Source organism: Myxocyprinus asiaticus, chromosome 20 (genome assembly GCF_019703515.2).
Source record: "Myxocyprinus asiaticus isolate MX2 ecotype Aquarium Trade chromosome 20, UBuf_Myxa_2, whole genome shotgun sequence".
Taxonomy (NCBI): domain Eukaryota; kingdom Metazoa; phylum Chordata; class Actinopteri; order Cypriniformes; family Catostomidae; genus Myxocyprinus; species Myxocyprinus asiaticus.
The window spans coordinates 13,484,377-13,508,830 of NC_059363.1; the positions used below are offsets into that span (position 1 = coordinate 13,484,377).

The window sequence follows — 24,454 nt, forward strand, 5'->3', positions numbered from 1 at the left end:
GGACTTTAACACTAAAACTTATAGTTCATATAAAATCATTTTGTTTAATTATTGACCCACAATGCTTACTTAGTTTACTAATTTTAACCACTAATAGTTCTAAACATAAATAACTAATATTGGTATTATATTCATTAAGTTTCTGTTATAGCATAATTTCATGTACAGCTGCTTTGAAACAATGCCTGTTGTAAAAAATTGCTATACAAATAAATATGACTTGACTTAACTTGACATAGGCCGCCAACATGCAACAACATTTTTCTTACATTTTTAGATATGAATGATGCTGCAAACAGAGGCTTTTTTGATTGCCCTTAGGTGGAACAGTCTCTAGCTGCCTATTTTGGCCTCAGAACTCTGTTTTTCTGCTGCTTGAGCTGCAGGGCTGATGTGGGCACAGCTATTAAGGAGGGTAAGCCTGTTAAAGACTTATGGACTGAAATTAGTAGCACTGCTATGGACTTTGTCATGAGGATGACAAGATGTTCAAGCCAAGTGGTGGGTCGTGCCATGGGCCTGACAGTGGCAGCTCAATGCCATCTATGGCTTAACCTCTCCAAGACAACTGATAAGGACCAACTACTGTTCCTTGATGCTCCTGTGTCTCCAGATGGACTATTCAGTTCAGTGGTGGCAGTTATGCAAGCTCACTGTGAGTCAAAGAAGAAAGAAAATTAGGCTTTTAGCTGTCTTTTGCCCCACAAACAAATCCCGGTACCGGCAGCTGTTCCTTATTCCCTCCCTACAGGTTGCAGTTTGTGAAATGCTCACTGGCATTTCGGGGTGTGCTGCAGTCGAGGGTAATACAGAGCTCTGCGCAGACCCTACGAGACGAGATTGTCTCCCTTTTTTCAAAATGTGCAATTAGAACAGTCCCATGGAAGAGAAAGAGTGGGGCTTTTACAGCCGATACTTTCTAACTCCCAAAAAAGATGTGGGGTTAAATACAATTCTGGATTTGAGGGCCCTGAACGCATACATGAGGAAATATTCATTCAGAATGCTTATTTGTCTGCTATATCAGCCTATCATGTGGGCTTTGATGTGGTATCGCCGGGGCGCATTCACTTGCATGCCATTTTTTAAAAGGTGTTTGTCGGCTTCGCTCGACTCTTAAATCAGTCTTTCCTTCATGGGACTTGACTGTTGTTTAAATTCTTTGTGTGAGTCACCATTCGAGCATTGTGTGAGGTGGATTTAAATATCTTGTCTTACAAGTCTGCTCTCTTACTCTTACGCTGGGGAGCTTCATGTGCTGTCGGTGCATCCGTCATGTACTGAGTTCAGTGCTGACGGCTCTGAAGTCATTTTACACCCAAACACTGCTTTTATACCTTCAGTTCTTAAGGCCTATGCACGTTCGTCTTTTCAACTGTCGTCATTTTGTCCGCCACCTTTTTCATGGGACGAATGCCAGAGATTTCATGCTCTTTTCCCAGTTTGTGCCTTGTGAATTTATATTGACAGGACTAGGTATTTTAGACTTTGTTTTTCTGAGCCATTTAAGGTCTTTGCTTTATCTAAGCAACGCCTTTCACACTGAAAAGTTGAGGCTATTACTCGTGTACATCATTGTTCAGGGTAGGAGCTCCCAGAGCTGTAGCGTCATTCTGGACTTTATTTAAGGGTACTCCTGTTGAAGATATCTGTGCAGCTGCTAGTTGGGCCTCTTATCACACTTCTGTCAAGTATTACAGGCATGTGACCGAAGCTCAACTTTGGAGATGAATGTGTAATATACTGTATAATGTATTTATTTGTGGATTTATTTCCATTGCGGGGCGTATTTAAAACATCTCCCGTAGAGTGGTCCGTCGAAACACCTTGACTAAAACAGAACATCCGGTTACTTAGTGTAACCTTGGTTCTTTGAAGGAAAGGTGTGAGACACAGACCAAGAGAGCCACGCAATCCCAGCTGGTCTTTCAGAGCTGAATAATTCTGAAGTGGAATTGAGCAGCTGCCTGATTTTATTTGGGAGGGCGGGGCTCCCAATGCCAGCAGCCAATTCCTGCTGCCTAAAGGCATGTTTAAAAAGGCTTCAAGAGCAGTTGTGCGAGGGCCGCATCTCTCCTAGAGTGGTCTGCATCTCAATCCTTTCCTTCAGAGAATCGAGGTTACACTTAATAAGAGGACGATCATGATGCCAGCTGATGGCAGTGAAATATGGAAATGTTGTCCTAACTACAGTCCTCTGCGATTGGCTGCTTACCGCAGTGACTCATTAGATCTTGATGGAATTCCCACAGCAGATCTTGGATCTCCTCTGGACAAGGACATACCTGACACTCCCGGAAGTTCAGCATTAAGTTGATCTAAAATTAGAGAAAACAGTACACAACTATTCATGGAAAGACTTATCACAGTCTAGGTGCACTAAATAAGTTTAACACCTAATGAAATTAAGGGTACTTCGACAAAAAGAGTATAAAAAAAAATAATGAACACTCTCATAAGCTATTATAAAAAAAATGCTATATCATCTGGACCCCCTCATAGGGGCTGCCATGTTGAGATGACATGACCAGCCGAACACAACTCACTTTACCTCAGTAGCCCATCATGAGAAAATTACTTAGTGCACTTTGAAGTATAGAATCTTGCCCAAGACAATTAAAAATGTATTTATGACTGTTAAACTATGGCTTATAACCTGTTCCTGTGGGGGAGAGCGGAACTCTTTGGTTTTGCGTGCAGTGAGGGCAGCAGACATGTTAAGCGCACCCATGACTTCATTGTACCGGAAGTGTTGATTGTCTTGAAGATGACCTACAAAGTCAATTGAGAATGCCACCAAAGCCTCTACTCTGTGACGCACCTGGCAGTCACACAGGTAGTGGAGAAGGTGGCACAGCTGCAACATGGAGAAGGAGAGGGAAAAGGGGGAAAGAGAAAACATAATCTGAGAGAGAATCAGATTAGAAATGGAAAGACAGAAAGAAAGGGAGACAATAGTGTAAAGGGACAGTTCACCCAAAAAGGAAAAATCTATCATCTACTTGCCCTCATGTTGCTCAACACATGCATTATTTGAATGTGCAAAAGTATGAACAGCATTTGAGAATAAGAGCAAAACGCAAGATTTCCAGTGCATAACAACTTACATTTTAGTCTGTCCCCCACACAAAGCTCATGTATGACTTCAAAAGACTGGAAACGTAGCTTCTTTTGAGTTTGACACCCATCCTCTTTCATTGTGCGGAACAAAGACTGTAATTCAGCTAGATAACTACTTTGTGTTATGTTTCAAGCAACATGAGGGTGAGTAAATTTGACATAATGTTCATTTTTGGATGAAATCTCCCATTAAATAAGCTGTACTGGTTTACCTGTAATTTGACAGCCTCTGGAAGTTTCATCTGAAGAAGACATTGTTGAGGCACATTATCCTCCCAATTTCTACCCTCCCTTTCCTCTCCAACACTTTCTTCCAGTTCATCCAGCTCTTCTGCTCTACATGTTCCTTTCATGAAACTGTCTGGCAAAATGAGACTAAACACAGCCTCCAGATCTGTCCCTTGATACACACCCATCAACAAGAGTGTATGAAGCAAACCAAGCAGAGGAACCAGCAGGAGCTCAATGCTGCCCCCTGCAGGATCCCTCACACATTGCCCTACCACTGTTACGGCATCCTTCAGCATTGCTATGACAACAGCTTTTAATATACCCAGTGGGAACTCAGGGCTGTCTTGGCACAAGTTACTCAAAATAGCTCTGCCCCCATCACTGTCAATCAAACCTATTCGATCAGCTCTGATAAAACAAGGTGATGTGAAGTGCATTCTTGGCCACAAAGACGTGCTGAGGTCACTTCCTGGGAATCTCTGTGCTTTCTTCTGATTTTTGTAGAGTGTAATGGACTGTGTGGCATCAGTCATGGGCACAATATATTCATGGTTCATGGCCTGCCTGGCACTGGCGTGGGCACTAAGGTGGGTATTGACGAGGAGATTGTAGTAACCTGTGCGCAGATGACCTGGCATTCTAGAGCATTGCAAGGCGAACAAGAGTTGCAATTGGTCCACATGGCTGCAGAGGGCGTGGCTCACATGTGTGTTCCCGTGGGCTGAGAGGGCAGAGTAGAGACGAAGGGTCTGGTCATGGAATTTGAGAAGGTTGTTCAGTTCAGATAATTCAAGAATGTCCACACACCTGAGAGAGGGAAGAGAGGATAACTAGTAGAACATCTGTTCCTAGTCAATTCTAATAGTGCAATTTAGACATGTAATATAATATAATATAATATAATAATAAAAAAAAGTTGGAAACAATGACATCTTCAAAGTGACCTCTGACCTGCTCTCCTCAGGTATGTGCAGGGTCATAACCTGTTGGATCCGAGTAAAGCGAGCTCTCCAGCCATATCTCTCCTCCAGTCGGGTCACCTCCACAGGCTGAGCATGGTCGGGTACCCGGGTCCACCGCATGGGCTTTAGATACTGAACACACAGTCTGGGAGGGCATTGAGGATTTGTGTTCCTCTTCTCGCTCCGAAAAACCCCCGCCGACAACGGCATCACATTCTGAGGATAATGGACGATTGAAATATTTCAGAATGAATTACAGCCACTTGTCATTTTTAGCGCTACGATCTACCACTTGACCAACAGGAACATTTTACAGTAGACTAAATATTACAGAGAGAATAATACAGACAAAAGGTAAGTGGAAGTGAAATGATTTTACTGAAAGCTCCTCTTTATGTTTATGAAAGGCAGGGCCAAGCACACCAATGGCATGAAAGGGAGTATTATTGGACATCAGTGATTATAATTTAAGAAAACCTGCATATATATATATATATATGTTAGAATTGCTTATATTACAATTCTAACATTTGACCAATAGTAAACCAAGTTTTGACCATATCTATATAATAATTTATAATTGTATTTATTTATTGCACATTGAAATTCTTTTTTTTTTCACATATCCCAGCCAAGCTGGGGTCAAAGTGCAGGGTCAGCCATGATATGGCACCCCTGGAGTGGATAGAGTCAAGGGCCTTACTCAAGGGCCCAACAGTGGCATCTTGGTGGTGCTGGGGCTTGAACCCCTGACCTTCTGATCAGTAACCCAGAGCCTTAACCGCTGAGCCACCACTGCCCCTAGCAAATATGATGCTGTCAAGGTGATGCAAACAAACAAAGACAATGACACAAACAAAATTTCATGTCAGTAGGTCAAAGCATTGCCGAAATACAGCCTCAGATCCATTTTGGCATCTTTCCATTAAATTCGTTGATGCGTTACATGAGAACGGTTTGGTCTATCAAAAAGATTTTCATAATTTTTTGCCGAGAGTGTCCCTAGATGACACACAGCCAATTTTCTGCAAATCGGATATACGTCCTTGGAGGAGTTTGCAAAAGTAGGTGTTCAGTTACATTCAAAATGGCAGACAGGAAGTATGGATGACCATGGCAAATTAGGTATCATCATACTTGACATGATCCAAGGAATCTAAAGAGAGCAGTCACAGGACGTTTGGCCAAATTAATCAAATATTACAAGTAGGGCTGTCACGATTATGAAATTTGGCTGACGATTAATTGTCAAACAAATAATTGCGTTTATGATGATTAATTGTCTCGTTATGGGCTTTCACGATTAATTGTCACATAAATTGTCATATTTTTTTAAGGTGTGCTTTTTTCTGCATGTGTGCTTCATACACCTTAAGAAGTAATTTTTACATATTTAACTTCAAATATATAAATCAAATAATAAAATAGGGATAAACTATGATTTTCTTTTAAGGATTTAAAAACTTATGAATAACATGAAAATTCATGTTTTAAATATCAAAATATTTCTAAATACTTAAAATATGTCTTTCTTTTTGGTCAACTTAATTTTGGTCAATTTTACATTTACACATTTTTATAATTCAAATAAAATGACATATATTTTATATATTTATTATTATATTTATATTACATTTGTATTATACTATGCAATAGAAAAATATTTATTTCCTAATTTCTTCACTTTTACATGTTATTTTAATGCTCTAAATAAACTCACGAGTCCTTATCTCTCATGAAGCAAAATCTTTGAGATTTCGTTTCATCATTTTATCACTCTACAGAAATAGAGTAAGCGCGTGTCTCCTCCTCTTTGTCACTGCGTGTCATTAACACAGCGTGTATGAACCAGGAACATTTGCCATTACACAATCCTTTAAAGTGAAACTTTAAAACTCTGTGTTTACTATCAAAGTTTATTCTTGTTTGTTTATATTTTCGCGGGAGTTTGGCACGAGATTCTGCTGACAGCGCGCACATCAGAGCGCTTCATGCGCTCTTCAGGAAGGAGCTGTTTGACCACCACGGTGCGGCTCAGTGATGCTCATTAAAATGTGATTGGAATTTGAATGCCCAATAATCGCTGTTGTCTCAAATAACCGTGGTTAGATGAAATAACCGCGATCAGGTGGTTATTTAATAATCAACAGGCCTAATTACAATCATTTTTGCACATTTCGTTATAATTGTTGACCGCAAGTTGCCGCTGTCCCCAAACTTTATAGGTATCCTCAGGGCATGATGCATACCAAGTTTCATAACAATCCGCCAATGTGCTTGTAAAATACAAATTTTTACTATAAAATGTAAAATGGCTGACAAAGGAATATTGGGTATCATTCGACTCGGTATGGCCCAAGGAATCTAATCAGACCAGTTTCATGATTTTAGGCCAAACTATTCAGAAGTCATGAGCAAATATAGCCATTTTACATATTTCTTGACCGCTAGGTGGCACTGTGCCGAAACTGCTTAGGTACCCTCAGGGCATGATAGCTATGCACTATACCAAGTTTCTTTACAATTCGTCATGGTATCCATTCAACTCGGCATGAGCCAAGGAATCAGAGGAAAAATAATTTTTGTTTCTAGGCCATATGTTTCAAAAGTTAAAGGCCAAAACGTTTGTGAAATTTTGAACAGTTGGTGCCGCTAGAGGGTTTTAGTTAGAGAGCCCAAATTTGGGTCAGTTACATCTGAGAGTGTCCTCTATCAGTGTGTCAAATTTCATAACATGTTTCAATGGGTTGCCATAGACTTAAAATGAGGAAGAAGAAGAAGAATAAGAACACTAGCGGATACAATAGGTGCCCAGTGCCTAAGGACCTTCGGTTCTTGGCCCCTAATAAATGCGCCATAAATTTGTGAATAATAAAGTCAGAGAATACAGGTTAAATTTCCAGTGGTATAAAATGGTACAAACATTTGTAAAGCAAAATGTATATATGTTTCTTTGTGGATGGAGGCATTAATGTTAAAGCATGTTGTGATATTCATCTTTGCTCCAAATTTGAATTGTTTTAGACAATTTTAAAAAGACAGTTACGGAATTCAAGGTTAAAAGTTTTTTTTTATCAATGGCAGAACAGAAACTGCTGTATTGAAATTTATTTTCTTGCAAGCATGCAAGCACTCCTGTTGGGGTGAAAGAAGCACTTTTCACAGATTTTATTTTATCTGGGCGTACATAACTGATACATTGGGTTTACCTTAATACGTCCCAGCTCAAACTGGAAGACATTAGGACTGGTTGCTTTAGCAAACACAGCAGGGAAGAGCTTGGTACCAGGTTCCACCTTCAAATTAGAGAGATGGTAAGCTATTACTCGAGTCAAACTCAAATAATACAGACATCAAGGAAAAGTGAGACAAATTTTAAAAGTTTTTAGTTCTCTTTGTATGGGTGAAATCATGTCAAAATTGTCAACCAAACCACATTTCAACTGCTGTTACTCTTCATCATTTAAGGATCATGGGGCATTTTATGGTACAGCTCTTGATACAGCCACTTTTATCCCTTGATAATTTAAATGCAATAATGTTTAAATTACATGATAAAATGCTTAAACTACATTATCACCACCTCAGTCATAGTATGATGGCTACCTGGTAGAACGTTCCAAGCTCTTTGCCATTAGCAGTGAATGTCAGGACACCTGTTGCCGTGTCAACCAGGCATCCAATCTCTAGGCCACTGCTGTTGCGACTCTGAGACAGATTACTGCCCTCTGCTGCACACACCATGTAACAGCTACTGCGTTTGACACTGACAAATACATGAACACACACATACTATGTTATACGTATATAACAGGTATTCACAAAAAGAAATGAAGCATATAAAACAATCTCTTTGCTATGTTTGAATATATGCCATATCCTAGAGGCTCTGAGACTTAACATGTAAATCTTACCTCTCATGAACTTTGCCCCATTCATCCCCAAGTGTGACTGTGACAGTGCAAATGCTGTCCAGGTCAAAGGTAACATCATGATGGTGGAAATTAGAGGTTACCCACCCCACCCAGACATAAGAAGGCTCCTGACTGTGAGGGATTCTCACTGAGTAGTAATACTGCAATGAGAGAGAGAGAGAGAGAGAGATAAAAAGTTGCTAAAACCAATGCAATCTTAACCCAAACTCTAAAGGAAGACCACTTGTTTGAAAGTCAAGAGGTTCCACTCAGTGGTCAAATGCAAAACATGTAGTGTAAGTACCATAGTGCAGTGAACAAGGCTGTTGTCTTCATCTCTCTCAATGGCCAGCACTTCCTCCAACAGCCGTGCTGATGAGTGGCTAGTGTTTAACTCTGGTTTCTTCTTCATCAGAAACCTAAACCCACCAGTATGCACAAACATGGCAAAATCAGATGATTCATTTCAAATCATTGTGTAATCTGATGAGTTTCACCTTGGTAAGATTTATAGAAAGGTGAATAAGTGGATCTTATGTTTTGAAGAGGCTTAAACTCACCGCTGCTTGAGTTTGGATGGTTTTTCCTGACCGTGGTCCTTGTGATTATTGAGTTCATCTCTGGATCCTGCATATCTGTGAGCTTTCATCAGTAACTCAAAGTCAGAATCTGCCTCTCCTTCCTCTTGCTCTCTGAGATGGCACAGCACACCACTGCTGGGGGGCACAGTGCCCTCGCTGGGGTTGGAGAACATCTGTGCACACTCTATTGGCATGCTCAGGCGATAAAACCCAAAATCACCTTTGCTGCCATGTTGTTTTCCAAAAAGTCTCTGAGTGACTTTCAGACATGGGGTGTGATCAATTGGTTCATCAAATCTTGTGACCTGCCAATATATAAGACAGAACAATGACATCAAGGGAATGGACATGATTGGAAGGGATCAGAAATTGTCTCTGTTTGCAGATGTCATTTTAGTCATTTATAGATTTCTTGCTATATTTGGCAGGGGAAAAAGCCAAGAATTATATATAAGACACAACAATTGCCAAAGGTGAAGGGGGGCATGGCTTGAATGTTCTGAATGTAAATTTTCTTAAAATATCTGTAAATTTATCAATTATCTGCAAATGTTTAAACCAAACTTGATATAAATAAATTAACCTGTATGTTAGGATGGTCTTCAGGTACAGGAATGAATAAGGGTTCTTTCCAGCTCATCCACAGAGGCAGATCTTTGCTCATGTTCAGACCAAAGGGCTGGTAACCCTCTTGTAAGCCGCACACATTAAAGTATTTCAGTGATTCAACCTGGCGACCCAAATTTAGACGACCCACCTGGTTCATCCCTACACTACAAACAGGCAGGAAACCTGCAACACCAAGAGGATCAGGGGTAGCATATGAAAGTGGAAAATGTTTTCTATACATACTACTGTACATAATATGGCTTTTCAAATTAACTAAAAGCAATAGTTGCATTTATTGTTAACAACAGAAAAATACAACATTTATATAAAATTTTTACATTTTAAAATTACAATTATCACAAAATTATACTGACCATCAGACTTATTGAAGTCTTTGGCAGCCAGCTCTGAACCACAATTGTTTAGAAATAACTCTCCATTAAGAGTGACCATCATGGTGCATCTAGTCAGGTCCAGCAAACAGCCAATTACATCCCCTCTCTTCCATAAGCCGCCAAGTTGCTCTGCACCACCATGCCACCACTGCCCCTATAACATATTTTATTATTATTTTTATAATCCTTAACTGTTCATAATAGCAATTCAGTGACAATGTACTGTATGTTTACATGATCTCGGTACAATTTACCTTGATTCACAGCAGAGATTTTGTGCTGGAAAGAGCTGGCATAATCAAATTGTTATTAGCACTGAAATACCTTAGAGCCATCAAACACGAAGGCCTGATCATCTGAACCAAGATCAACATCAGGTTTACATCCTGGTCGTGCCCAGCCGACTTTCATCTCTCCATCAGTTACGGCTTCAAACTCAAAGTACCATTTCCCACAATGCACTGCAAAGGGCTGCTCCAGACGGAAAATTCGAAATCTCTCAGAACTCACCGAATCATTGCTTCCCGAATCTATAGCATAAATAAAACACAACAGTGTTCATGTCTGCAATGTAAGATGACATGTGAATTCATACAACAAATGATCAGATTTTCATGCATTTCTTGAGCAAAGTTTCCAAAACCAAAGGATGTTGTTAACAACATGCATTAGAGAAAGGATATTTTATAGCAAATGGCAGAACCAACAATGTTCTTGCTCCAGGGGTTCCACAGTGTATCCAAACCCAAGAAGTGTCCCCAGTACGTCCCTCATGGCATCTTTACCAGCCTGTTTACTCTTTTCATCCAACAGGGAAAACGGCACCAGTTGAGTGCTTCTCTTACACTTCACATCCTAAAATACAGACATATTGTATATATAAATATAGATATATTATAAATACAGTGAGATGCCATTTCCTCATTTAACATAATTTAAAAAATCAAATACAATGACAAAGGGTAAATGCTAGTTGGAGATGTAGTTAAAGAATAGCATGTAAAACGGCAACAGACAGTCTCAAACAGACAAATCTTACATTTCCATCACTGTGACTGAATATTTCTCAAGATCACAAATTCTTTCTTTTAAGATTTCAAAAAACAAGGTTTAGTGTCACATTGTTGATTTCCACCTGGTGTGGTCCATAGCTCCAGCCCTGCCTAATACGCTCTCTGGCCCAGATGTTGTGCTCATTTTCAGCCAGTTTGTCAACCAACTCTTCCTGAGCAGCTGTTAGTACAATACGGGACTGATCCACAGGGGCTGGTTTATATCCGTTCCATAGCTCATACCTAAACAGGTGATATATAGTATTGAGGATTCATTAAACAATTAACACTTCATCATTGCACTCTTCATGTCTACTGAGATGTAAGTGAACAGTAAAATCAGGTGTGTCAGTGAGGATTGATATTTAGATGTACTTATTTGAAAGTTGAATATATTTCACATTCTCCTCAGCATGTTCATCAGATAGTCCAATATGGACGCCGAAAGCCAGAAGAGTCCTTCAGTACAAGGAGGTGTTCAATTAATCATTGAGAGCTAATTCATACCAGAAATGTTTTTAAATCATAATTGGTTAAAGAAAATTATCCACAATACCTGAGAATGTCCTCAGATGACTGAAGCTTATGAATTCTCTCCTGATCTGGGAGTTTGGGAAACTCAACTAGACAAGGATGTACTCCTTTAGCCTCATCTTTGACCTGGAAGAAGAGACATAGTTTTCAGTTTACTCTTGAATGAGATGTTACTGAATGGGTGTTGGTCAGATGTTGTACTTACGGGTCCATAGGTCCAACCCTGCTCTATTTTGTCAATGAGCCAAAGTTCATGGAGGTTTTCTGCTAATCGCTCTCTGATTTGCTCCAGCTGTGGAGGATGTTCAACCTGGCAGGATACAGAGTACAGCTTAGAGGTGCCATACACTCATACAAGTTGATACAAGACAGGTTGTGGCTTCAAACACGCATATGACGTACTCTACTGAGATTCACGCATGTCATGTCATTCTTCATCTAATGCCTGTTGGGTAAAAAGTTATATAAAAATAATGGGTACCTTGCTGGTGTCCACTGGAGTGGGGGTAAAGGTCACTGGGATAGAAAGTATGACAGGGCCTAAGAGGTCACGTTGACTTCCAGTGTGATTTCGTGTGAGTTCATGACACAGTTCCAGCTTGCAGCGTGTTTTGGGGAGGAGAGCTTCCGCACACGGGGAGAAACCAGCTGGAGGAAGAAACTTAAACTCACCCTGCCGCCCTCCGAACAGCATACGTACCCTAAAGGACAATTAAACAAACACTATAAGGAGGCCTTGCGATGGGAAAAAATTCATTTTTAAAGGGGAAATATTCCATATTGCAATACAAGTAGAAAATAATGCCTTTATCCCATTGAGCCATTTAGCATTTGTTTTGTTTTGTTTTGTTTTGCTTTATCTCTGACAAGTGACATGAAAATATCAGTAAACACATTTGGCAAGAAAGGAGGCCTACAGTTACAGTATTGATATGGTATGGCTGATTCCAAGCAAAACGAGACAGAATGGACATTATTCACAGCAAAAGCATCTTTAATTTTAGATGGGAATGACAACAAGGCAGTAAGGGATAGACTTATAGTCTCTTCAATGGGTTTTACGGTTGTTTAAACTTGTTTTTGATCATTCGGCAGATGTAACATTTAAAAAAAAACATCTTTCCAAAAAATTTCAGTTGAAAAAAAAAATAAAAAATCATGAGAAAACATGAGTTGCAGAAAATTATATGTGATCTAGGAGCTTTAAACAGAGGATGCCGTTGACAAGACAGTAAGTCTACCCTCAAAGCCTCATTTTCATTCAAGTCAAAAATTGAATATGGCACTACTGTAGATAAGGTCTTTTGGGAGTTAGAACTAATTTCTCAATGTTGGCCGGATCACTTGGAAAAAAAAAAAGAGAACAAACAAACATGCCATTCTAAAGCAACTCACTGCACTCCAGCAGAGAAGCTGACCACAGGAAACAGCAGCCCATCTACATTGAAGTTTTCCAGCATGCCTTGAACTGGCTGTCCATTTACTCTGAAGGAGATGCAGGTTGTACTAAGGTCAAGGCAGCAACTAATAACATCATCATCTCTTAACAGGTGCCGATTGGGTGAGCTGACCCTTCGACCAACCCCACCTAAGTAAAAATATATGCAGTTATCAATAATTACATATTAACAGTTTCAATGAAACTGTATATGAACCCCTAGAACCCCTGAGATTCCAAATTCTGTGCTGCCCAGTTGTATCCATCTCACCTGTCCATAGCTGAAGCCCATCAAAACCATATGAACAGAGGTCATCTCCTACACCATTTGACCCCCAGCCATGACCCCCTGTAGGGGAGGGACTGTACCCCTCAGAGCTGGCCCAACCCACACGCAAGTGAGTGGGCTCTGCTGTCACAAAAGGCTCTGCCTTCTCAACTTGCACCTCATAATACCACTTCCTGTACTGGGCACAATCATCTCTTGCACATAGGAAGATGTTTGGACGTACACTACACAGAAATAAAAATAAGAAAATCTAAGAGATGTTTTCTTTGATTTACACTCACATTTGTGCAAATATTTATAACTATCGTAACTAAAAAGCTGTTACTGTTTAAATATTTCTAAAATGCGCCTTGTACTATGACTTTGTGGCACCTTTTTAAATTAAATGGTACAGTACGTTCAGGCTTGGAATTCCATGAAGTGGTTAAATTTGAGTTCAGCGTAAAGAGGTCACCTGACAACTTGATTGACTAGTCTTGTCTGTAGCAGCAGATCTCTTTCTGGCAGCAGTGTGTCACATATCAAATGTTGATTAGAGCGAACAGCCACGCCATGACACACACAGAGTGAACACAACACATCCAGGATCTGCAGATTCAACACACACACACACACACACATACCAACACATGTTGAATGCAGTTAATTCCAGAAATGACTGGACTACTCTCATTAGAGCACACAAAATATACCTTATTGTTCCGTCCATGTTTATCCAGTAAAGAGATGATAGATTTTATGTGACCTTCTTTGATTACATTCAAAGCTTCGGGACTTTCCACTAAAACACAATGTAGCACTTCCAAAATTCCTAAACAAGCATGAAATGAAGAGAATAACAGAATTAGAAAAGGACTTTAAAAACATTGTGTTTAAACTAGGGATGGGCATTTCAAGTAATTTTGTAGTTGAGTACACTTACACATAAAAAAAGTAGTCGATTACTTGAAATGTAGAATTTAAGTTCAACATTTAAACCTGTTTTTCTTATGAAAAACAGCACTATGCATAAACATCTAGATAAAAAAATGAAGAAAAAAATACATTTGCACATTAACATACAGCACAGCGATATAATAACTTTTTTTTCTCCCCTTTTCTCCCCAATTTGGAATGCCCAGTTCCAAATGCACTCTAAGACCTCGTGGTGGCATAGTGACTCACCTCAATCCAGGTGGCGGAGGATGAATCTCAGTTGCCTCTGCATCTGAGACAGTCAATCTGCGCATCTTATCACGTGGCTTGTTGAGCGCGTTACCGCGGAGACATAGCGCATGTGGAGGCTTCGCGCTATTCTCCGCGGCATCCACGCACAACTCACCACGCGCCCCACCGAGAGCGAGAACCACATTATAGCGACCACGAGGAGGTTACCCCATGTGACTCTACCCTCCATAGCAACCGGGCCAATTTGGTTGCTTAGGAGACCTCACGACTCCAGGGGTGGTAGTCAGCATCTTTACTCGCTGAGCTACCCATGCCCCAGCGATATAATAACTTAAAATAATGGCAGAATTTTATTTTTGAATGAACTATTCCTTTAACAACATCATGCATCTACTGCACCAACCAATGCATTTAGTTGTAATGGCAAGATTTAGGTGAGAGAAGCAGTTTTATTGTTGCCCACGCCAGGCAAAGGCACAAAGTAAAATCAAATTGCAATATTCAAGTAGTGTTTTTCAAGTAGAGTTGTCAAATATTTAAAGCTGAACTAGTACATGATTAATCGATTGCGCATGCACATCCCTAGTTTAAACTGTGGGTCAATAAACTAAATTAGTAATTTTGGAGACATCTACCAGAGGAGGCTTCCAGTCTCTCCAATCTGCTGACCAACCAGTCCAAGGAGCCAGAAAAGTGGGCACAGTTTTTCCGATTACCCCTGATTAGGGCAGCTAAAGGAAACAAAACAAAAAACTACAAATTGCAATACTGTAAATTAGAACATCCATAACTCAAGAAACCAAAGAAATATTATACCTAGCAACTCATAAAAACAGTTCAAGATCATTTCCCATGACTCTCCTGCCTCTTTCCCAGCAGCCTGAGCAAAATGGGCTGTACTGTTGTACACATGCAGGTGGTCAATGCAGTCCAGCACCAGTGCGATTATACCCTGAGGAAAGGATTAGACAACGAGACAAAGAAAAGGCAGTATTAGTATTGTATAGCTAGACATACTGTAGGTATTCATACTAAATTGTATTAAATGTGTAATTTTTTTAAGTAAATAAAAAATAAAATTTTTCATCATGTCTCATGTAGTGTTGTCATAACACTAAAATTGTATTAGTTAGTAACGATACCAGTGAAATTTTTATGGTTCTCGATACCAATTTCGATCCCAAAATTCTTTTTACAATACTAGTATTTTTAGTTAATTTTTTTGGTAGTGACATGTGTTACCTCATCTTGAAACAGATTTTGTCTGTTCTTCAGAGCACTAATATCTGCCTTTCTGACTTTGTGGCCTTTCGCCAACTGAGGTGACTGAAAATAACCAATCAAATCCTGGAGGGTCAGACGAACTATCTCAACTGGAAGATCCAAAACAGTAATATTTTCTTTCTGACTCACATCATCAAGTCCCCTTCAAAAATAAAGAAAAATCATTATGAAATAAATGTATGATGTCATTAATAGATCCATCTTATGCTTACGAAAACCATTTAGAATACAAACCCATGCACAGCTTATAAACACATTTCTCTGTTACGATTGCGTGATGGTATTTAATCAGTTAAATCACTTTCTGGCAGTCTATGTTTGTTGCGTTTAACATTTACCTAATCAGTTGTGAGAAGAGAAGGGTAGAGCTTCGTATTAAACAAGCAGCCCGAGACTCCTCCCTCTGAGAGCGAGAGAGTGTAATTCCATCATCCATGTGACCCTCCGCTTGCAGAATAGCCTGCGAGAAGCATTTCACTTTATAAATAAAAAAAAATAATTCTCACGGAACTATTATAAAAGGAGAATTTTGAATTACAACCCACCAAGCATCTTTTCTGAACTGTCAAATGTAAATATTCTAATCTATCATGTCTGTGGATTGTGTATTGAGTCTGTTTTATTTATTCACATAATCTAACCTGTCTCTGTGGCACTCTTTCCTTCTCTCTCTTGGTGTCATTGGTCTGATAAGTGAGCCACAACCCAGTGTCAACGTGCTGGACAAAACAAAGAGAGTCTCCGTATTTGATCTCAGGTGCACCCATACCATCTCTCCTCTCAAAAAAGTTGAACTTCTCCTGGCTCTCTTCCTATAAAAAAAGCATGAATAATATGCTTAATAATTATTGCATCATAATTATTTTACATACTTCTCATATTACACAACGCACACATGATGATTATACAGATGGTTCTATGATTATATAATATAATCAATTAAATAAAATCATTAAATCTTATTGGTCAATATGTGTGCTGTTTGTCTGGTTGTGCTGCATTTACAAATATGGGTAGTCCCACCTTTGATGCACGAAGACAGAATGCAGTACTTTTAACATCCGCTCTCTCTCGTTCGATCAGCTGCAGTGCCTGATTATGAGTCAATCCCAAGTATGATCCAGTAGTAAGGTGTCTAATACGGAAAGGCTGACCCCAGTGAGTGTGGCTACCACTCCACCTACAAACACAAACACACATAAATCACAATCTTTTACATAAAGGGGTAGTTCACCCAAAAATGAAAATTCTCTCATAATTTACTCATCCTCATGATATCCCAGGTGTGTATGACTTTCTTTCTTCATCAGAACACATTTGAAGAAAATTAGAAAATATCTTAGCTCAGTAGGTCCTTAAAATGCAAGTGGATGGAGATTTCTCTTTTGAAGCTCCAAAAATCACAGACAGACAGCATAAACGTCATTGATACTGTTAATGTCTTCTAAAGCAATGCGATCGCTTTTGGTGTGAAAAAGATCAATATTATAGTACTTTTTAAATATAAATCATCGAGAGTGCCGAGTTCACATGTTCCTTATGTGAAGAATTCGCTTTAGCATGTTACGGACATAATCTCACGTTCATCTCTCGGTTGAGACATCCAGAATAAGCACACAAACACACCACTGTGAGTAAAGAAACAGATAAATACAGATCTAAACCAAAACCAACAAAGCTTCTGTACAGCATTCCTCCAACTCAGTTGTAAACAGCGCTGCTCTTCCGGGTGTGTCGCATGTGCCTCAGTTCTCGCGTGTCTCACGTGCCAACACGATTACATCACACGCGCATACCGCTGCTGACTGGAAGCGATGATTTAGAGTTAAAAAGTACTTAAATTTTGATCTTTTTCGCACCAAAAGTGATCGAGTCGCTTTAGAAGACATACATTTAACAGCTGGAGTCATATGGATGATGTTTATGCTGACTATCTGTTCTTTGTATAGGTTCAAAAGTCGGATCACCATCCACTTGTATTTTAAGGACCTACTGAGCTCAAATATTTTTCTATTTTGCTTCAAATGTGTTCTGGTGAAGAAAGAAGGTCATACACACCTGGGATATCATGAGGGTGAGTAAATGATGAGAGAATTTTGGAATATTTATTATTAAGTGGAGGTAAACCTACACAACATGCAACTTCTCAAGCCTCCACAGTGATCGAGCCTGAAGAGACGCCAAGCCTCCCTCAAAATAGACAGATCTGGAGGAAGAGGATGAATATAATCTTTTAAAATAAATATCAGTAAATGTCAGTCTCATAAGTAAGCTCTGGTCTCTCTGACCTGCGCTCCTCCGCTTTGTGTTCAGCTGCTGGAATGGTCAGACACTCATCTGTGTGTCCATGTAGCAGACGCACAGTGTCGCCTCCTCTCAGATGACCTAAAGGTCAACAGGTTAGACTTGTAGTTAAAGGGATAGTTCACCCAAAAATGTTAATTCTCTCATCATTTACTCACCCTCATGCTATCCCAGACTTCCTTTCTTTAGCAGAACACAAACAAAGATTTTTAGAAGAATATCTCAGCTCTGTAGGTCCATTCAATCCAAGTGAATGGTGGCCAGAACTTTGAAGGTCCAAAAAGCATATAAAGGTAGCATAAAAGTGAATTGAATGGACCTACAGAGCTGGGATATTTTTCTAAAAATAATTGTTTATGTTCAGCAGAAAAACAAAAAAGTAATAAACATCTGGGATGGCATGTGGGTGAGTAGATGATGAGAGAATGACATTTTTTGTGTGAACTAACCCTTTAAGATGAGAACTCAATACATTTCACTGTAATTTTAGATAATGCAGTCAATGATCATGAAAATCAGCCATGAAGATGTTTAGACAAATGCTTAAATGAATGCTGCCATGTGATCGGTCATGTACCTCCTGTTTCTACAGTCGCAGAGGACACAGAAGCCACACTCCACAATGTTTGCTGAAAGGCAGCATCCACTCTGCCAATGCCATTCTCATTATTGTTACTGTAACTCCATGACACATGCTTGAAAGAAAGAGAATGGGCTTGAGAGCAAGAATGAGAGAAAGACACCTCATTAGATAGACAGACAGACATACTTACTAGGTATCTCTCAGAGGAAACACTAACTAGAATGAGATCATCACCCACTCTGACTTTCTCACCCTCTGACCTCTGCTTGGAGGCGGGGTGAACCGTCCACCAGCACACCTCGCCTAAAAGTAGACAACAAGTGACATCATAATACTTTTATATGCTTATACTGTCACAAAAAGGATTGATTTTTTTACCCTTTGTGTCCTCCTGCAAACCAACATCAAAAGCCAGTTTGTCGGAGGAGAGCCCTGACGTGGACAGACAGCACAGATACTAAAACAAGAAAGAAGAGATTGCAAGACCAGAGTCAGGATTTTCAAGTAGCTAAATAGCTGTGGCAATCATTAAGAAAAAAAAGAAAGAAAAAAAGTCTGGTCTGTCACCATATCACTGTAGGCGTGTCGGAACAGCACTGCCTGGCCATAGAGCAGAGTACGACGCCCACCTGCTTCGGGTGACTAACACAAAAACAAGATCTAAGTTTAAATTTGCCACAAATTGCAGCATTTGTTTACAGACTTGACCATTAAATATGTAACCTGTCCTGTACACTGGTTTGAGTATGAAATGATATCCATGATTGATAATCAATAATTGATAAGTGTTCCTGAATGTTAAATTATCTCCCTTTTACAGCATCACCCACCCCTGCCCACAGGTCTTCATGGTTGCCCAGCATCTCCTGTAGCGCTCGGACAGACAGACACTGGTCAAGAAGAAACACGCACACAGAAAGGTCTGCTGGAACATTCTGTGAACAAAAGGAGAGATAACAGGAAGCTGCAGGAGGTTCCTTTTGAGGAGTATGAATATGCACAGACTGTACTTACATACTGTATATGAATAGTGACTCTGTTTGAAATGTTCATGTAACTGTGTATCTCACCTTGGAGTTGGAGGTGGACTCCAGAAAACACAGGGGGTCACCAAAACCTTCTGCAGCTAAACACAGTTTCTGCAGATGAGGGCCTGACGAGCAACACCTCAACACCAACTCATCCCTCTGAAAAATACACCACATTTCTCATTACAATAGGGTAAAGCACTAAGAATATGGATTGATACGACCTCTCAACAAAAACACAGTACAAATATAACTCAACACATACATAAGCTCAACAATGCTCTGGGCTAACTGCATCAGCGTCAGTGCAGTTCAGCTGTTTACAAAATGTCTCGTTTTTGCTTATGAGCCCCCGGCTTCGTCGCGCGAGCAGCAGGACGAGTTACGCGCGCTCACACACTGTCCTCTCTCTCAAAAATCCAAATAATTCTACTGAATCGATTTTTCCTAAAAGGTCCTCCTCACTCATATTTAACGTTGGAAAGTCACGGTTCGAGTCTGTGGACCCTACGCAGTATTTAAGGTCTTCTTTTGTAAAGCGAAAAAAATAAATAAACGCTGCCTTTTGTTAGGCCTACTATGTTTTCGTTATGTAAATTAGTTTGTATTGCAGTTTTATAGATATTTAGTGTAAACATCTGTTCATGTTTTATGCTCACCTTTATTGAGATTGTTCATTTAAAAACCCTCATTGTTTTTTAAACGGCAGTTTTGCTTCCCCAACACTTAAGTCCAAAGCTATTGCAACCTAACTAAAGCTTAACTAAAAATAAATTTAAAATTATTTCTGAAATAATAGCTTTATGATGTAATAATGTTTAAAATTATCCTACTTATACAGTAATATTGAAACCCTTTAGTTATGTATCAGCAGATGGATCGAGCTTTATCAATATTTTTATATTATATGAAAATTAAAATGTGACTTTTTTTCCATATTTATTTCGGTGCTTTTCTCATTGCACAGACAGAACAAAAATTACTGTCACAGAACATAAACATTAAACATCTGAGAAACAAATGCATGATAAATTATAATGTTTGAGTAGGTAATGCAGTAAAATATGACTTATTTGGATTGCCTGCACTTTGATGATTAAATGTGCCATGGAGAATAAATTCTGTTTCTGTTGCTCTGTTACAGTACAGCCTTAAAAGGACTGAATGCTGGTGTATAATTAGACACTCACTGAATGGAGAATTCCAACACCTATTGCTTGTCAATGAATTCCAGTGCACCTGCACACATATTGGTGTAGCTATCATTATGAGGACTCTCCATAGACATAATGATTTTTATACTGTATGAACTATAGATTCTATCCCCTAACCCTAACCCTCACAAAAAACTTTCTGCATTTTTACATTTTCAATAAAACATCGTTTAGTATGTTTTTTAAGCGATTTCAATTATGGGGACACTAGAAATGTCCTCATAAACCACATTTATAGCATAATACCCTTGTAATTACCAGTTTGTAACCTAAAATATGTTCTCGTAAACCACTTAAACCTGCCTACACATACACACACACACACACACACACACATGTTGGTTTAGCTATCCTTATGAGGACTCTCCATAGACATAATGATTTTTATACTGTACAAACTATAGATTATATCCCCTAACCCTAACCCTACCCCTAAACCTAACCCTCACAGAAACCTTTTTGCATTTTTACATTTTCAAAAAAACATCATTTAATATGCCATTTCCCTTGTGGGGACCACTGGCTGGTCCCCACAATGTAGGTGATCTCAGGTTTTACGATCCTTGTGGGGACATTTGGTCCCCACAATGGAGATTAAACCTGTACATAACCTATACTGTTTCTCATTCTACATATACATTATTTGTCACAGAAACATGCTAAAAGCAGAAGATTAAGCGATTTACTTTGTATCTATTGAAATATACATGTTTGAATATGTTGAAGGGTAAGTGTGTGTGTGTGTGTTTGTGTGTGTGTGTGTGTGTGAGAGAGAGAGAGAGAGAGAGAGAGAGAGAGAATGCAATGTCCCATTTATCTTTCTTTTAGAGATATGAGGCTGAGAGTGGATAGCTCACACATCCAACAGTCTCTCCAGTTATCCTACTACTGATAGCACACAATAAAAATAGACATCTGAGATATGGGCTAAAAATGGGAGTCAAACACTGTAAATCATCAAGCACATAGCATTAATTCTGTCCATAAATGTATATATACATTAATGTGTACAACCCTTTAGCCTAATGATAAGCAATAGACAGATTAATGGTTGATTGTTGAAGTCAGTATGAAATTGTCTTAAATGACATCTAAAATTAATAGAAGCTGGAAACGTGCCTGCATGCACAACCAAAATGTCCTGATTATTGTGAATAATAACCTCTTGCAACCTGTCTGTTAACATATATTCTCCAGAGTGAAGATCTTAGTACAGTTTAGTCTTTCTCTGTGAGACGTTACAAATGCACACTACTAAGCCCTATATATATATATATATATATATATATATATATATATATATATATATATATATATATATAAACCTGTACATATTTGCACTATAATGCAGTCTATACTTACAGTTCGCAGAAACTGAATTTCATCTTCCCCCTCTATTGTATCCATCATTTTCAGTGACTATGTAGCCGTGCGTTGGATGTTCAGGATTCGGTGCACAAGAAACAGAAGACTGAACAACTCCCCACTTATCCAGCCACAGGTGCATCCCAGGACAGAGAGAGAGACCATGAAACCACCCATCATGAGATAATACTGCTCACATTTGATAAGGTTAAAGTGGGAAAGTAAGGTGTTTACCATGTTTGGAGAGAAAGAAAGAAAGAATTGTTTCATGTTTCAGAGACATGAAACTTTAACATCTAATTAATATTAATGATCAACTAATCAATTAATTATTTTATATTCACTATATTATATAAAAATGTGTTTATTATTTTTCATATATTATTCATGTATCATTATTTATATGTATATTTTTTTACATTCAATTAATATTTGACATATAACAAATGCAGAGACTTGATTTAATAAGATTTATTTTTTATTTGTGTGACTGTAAAACCAACATATTTGGCCTTCTTGCTCATAGTAATTTAACACCAAAAACATTCACAATCACTTTCATTGTTGTGTATTAAAGGTATTTTTGTGGGATAACAAATTGAAATGCAAAATCACAATGCAATGTCACAGTATATGCCACTGGTGTGACCTTTCTTCAAATTAAGTTTGACTGACATTTCTGGAAATCAAATAGTTTTAATATCCCAAACATTTTAACATGAAGACATTTGAACCTGGAAGAGTACAACTGAATACTCCCAAAAAAGTCAGGTATTGTCACAAAATAATTTTTGTTTTTATCTGTAGATTGCATACAACTTCTTGACTTGATGAAAATGTTCAAACATCTTTTATCGAGTGCAACAAAATCAGTATACTGCAAAAAGAAAAAAAAAAGGGATTTTTGTCTTGTTTTCCAGTAAAAATATCTAAATATTCTTAAAAGATATATTTACTTGACAAGCAAAATGGTATATCAAGTCTTGTCTTCAGAGAAATCTAACTGAGAAATCTAAAACTGAGTAAACTTATGCTTAAAACAAGAATATATATATATATATATATATATATATATATATATATATATATATATATATATATATATATATATACCATTTGGGGGTAAGACAAATATACTTGTTTACCCTTTGAAATAAGTTTATAGTTTTTTTCTTGTTTTAAGCATAAACTTTAATAGATTTAGTCAGATTTCTGAAAACAAGATATTTTTAAATTTTACTTGTTTTGAGAATGTTTGGATATTTTCACTGGAGAACAAAACAAAAATACTACAGTAATTAAGAAAAGTATTTTTTGCAGTGTGTATTTGGTGCGCTCATGCTTACTGACTCACTAATGAGAATGATACATGCCTCCTCTCCTTACTTTATAAAATATTACTGTATATCAGGCACTGTAGCAAAGGGTCAGGTGATGTTGTCAAAGAAGAATCCGTATATAAAAATAATATAATTCACACTGAGTGTCCTAACTGGTAAAAACATCCCCTGATTATCTGAGATGATATGCTGCACCTCAGTAAAATTCCAGCAATTCTAGAATTCTGCTCTGCATGTTTTGAGGGATACTACCAGGGTAAAATAAAAGGAAACTAGACTTTCTCAATTAACCATGGCAATTTGAGAGTAATTCAATTAGCAAAATCTTCCATATTGTAGGTTTTACACTTGCAAAGGCAAAGGATTTAATTCTTGAAAGAAAAAAGAAAAAAATGCATAACTTAAAATGCTTAGTGCATTACTGATATTTTTTTTCAAACAAATATAATGTGATATAGAGCGACACGTTGTATCTCAATTGTTATTGTACTACATGACCAAAAGCAATACATGAATGACAGTCTGATATTCTTACCATTACCACAAATTCAATAGGAACAAAGTGAATATCAATTTCATAAGCTTGCAGCTAAATGGCAAAATTTTCACTTTATTGGCTGCATTTTGACTGCGTTCCAAAGGTTTTATTTAAAAAATGTTTTATTTAATAAACCATAATATCTATATCAACTAGCGAATAATATTTACTGTGAATATGGAAATAAAAATTTGTTTCATGTAACTTGCATGTTTTAATTTCTTTGGTGCACTGGATCCGCTGGGTAAAGAATTTACTAGGGTAACAAGTGAGGTGGAATTTTCAAGATCAAAGGTCAGGTACTGAAGTTAAAGGTCACTCTCTCCGTAGAGGGCAGTGGAGAAGGCGGTGTAGTCCAGGGCTCCATTTAAAGCTCCACTGCCGGTATATGGGGGCATCCTGCTAATGCAGTACTCTGCCTGATCTGGAGGAAGCTCACGCCTTAGCTCATCTGCCAGAATATACGGCTGTAAAAGACATTAAGCAAACAACAGATAAGGGGCATG

The 24,454-nt window shown here is 38.4% G+C and overlaps 2 protein-coding genes across 3 annotated transcripts in view; both read right to left on the reverse strand.

Annotated features, from left to right (window-relative positions):
• Positions 1 to 22,130, reverse strand: part of LOC127411408 (ryanodine receptor 2-like) — a 72,910-nt gene extending 50,780 nt beyond the window's left edge. The window contains 37 exon segments of the mRNA XM_051646945.1: positions 2,216 to 2,318; positions 2,657 to 2,857; positions 3,333 to 4,158; positions 4,303 to 4,529; positions 7,523 to 7,609; positions 7,920 to 8,079; positions 8,228 to 8,388; positions 8,532 to 8,646; positions 8,788 to 9,113; positions 9,392 to 9,600; positions 9,792 to 9,966; positions 10,137 to 10,342; positions 10,520 to 10,667; positions 10,933 to 11,107; positions 11,240 to 11,323; positions 11,421 to 11,524; positions 11,604 to 11,708; positions 11,880 to 12,099; positions 12,794 to 12,986; positions 13,108 to 13,349; positions 13,580 to 13,713; positions 13,818 to 13,936; positions 14,928 to 15,023; positions 15,109 to 15,244; positions 15,535 to 15,718; positions 15,915 to 16,036; positions 16,218 to 16,376; positions 16,600 to 16,756; positions 17,708 to 17,782; positions 17,865 to 17,961; positions 18,458 to 18,575; positions 18,654 to 18,766; positions 18,842 to 18,920; positions 19,031 to 19,123; positions 19,294 to 19,398; positions 19,534 to 19,650; positions 22,068 to 22,130. Coding sequence (XP_051502905.1) covers positions 2,216 to 2,318; positions 2,657 to 2,857; positions 3,333 to 4,158; positions 4,303 to 4,529; positions 7,523 to 7,609; positions 7,920 to 8,079; positions 8,228 to 8,388; positions 8,532 to 8,646; positions 8,788 to 9,113; positions 9,392 to 9,600; positions 9,792 to 9,966; positions 10,137 to 10,342; positions 10,520 to 10,667; positions 10,933 to 11,107; positions 11,240 to 11,323; positions 11,421 to 11,524; positions 11,604 to 11,708; positions 11,880 to 12,099; positions 12,794 to 12,986; positions 13,108 to 13,349; positions 13,580 to 13,713; positions 13,818 to 13,936; positions 14,928 to 15,023; positions 15,109 to 15,244; positions 15,535 to 15,718; positions 15,915 to 16,036; positions 16,218 to 16,376; positions 16,600 to 16,756; positions 17,708 to 17,782; positions 17,865 to 17,961; positions 18,458 to 18,575; positions 18,654 to 18,766; positions 18,842 to 18,920; positions 19,031 to 19,123; positions 19,294 to 19,398; positions 19,534 to 19,650; positions 22,068 to 22,115 — 6,019 coding nt within the window. The 5' untranslated portion in view covers positions 22,116 to 22,130.
• Positions 22,131 to 22,526: 396 nt separating this feature from the next.
• The window catches only part of LOC127411385 (alpha-actinin-2-like), a 28,577-nt gene continuing 26,649 nt past the window's right edge, over positions 22,527 to 24,454 (reverse strand). For both annotated transcript variants that reach the window (XM_051646911.1, XM_051646912.1), the window contains one exon: positions 22,527 to 24,415. In XM_051646911.1, the coding sequence (XP_051502871.1) occupies positions 24,257 to 24,415 (159 nt within the window). In that variant the 3' untranslated portion in view covers positions 22,527 to 24,256. The remainder of the gene's footprint in view (positions 24,416 to 24,454) is intronic.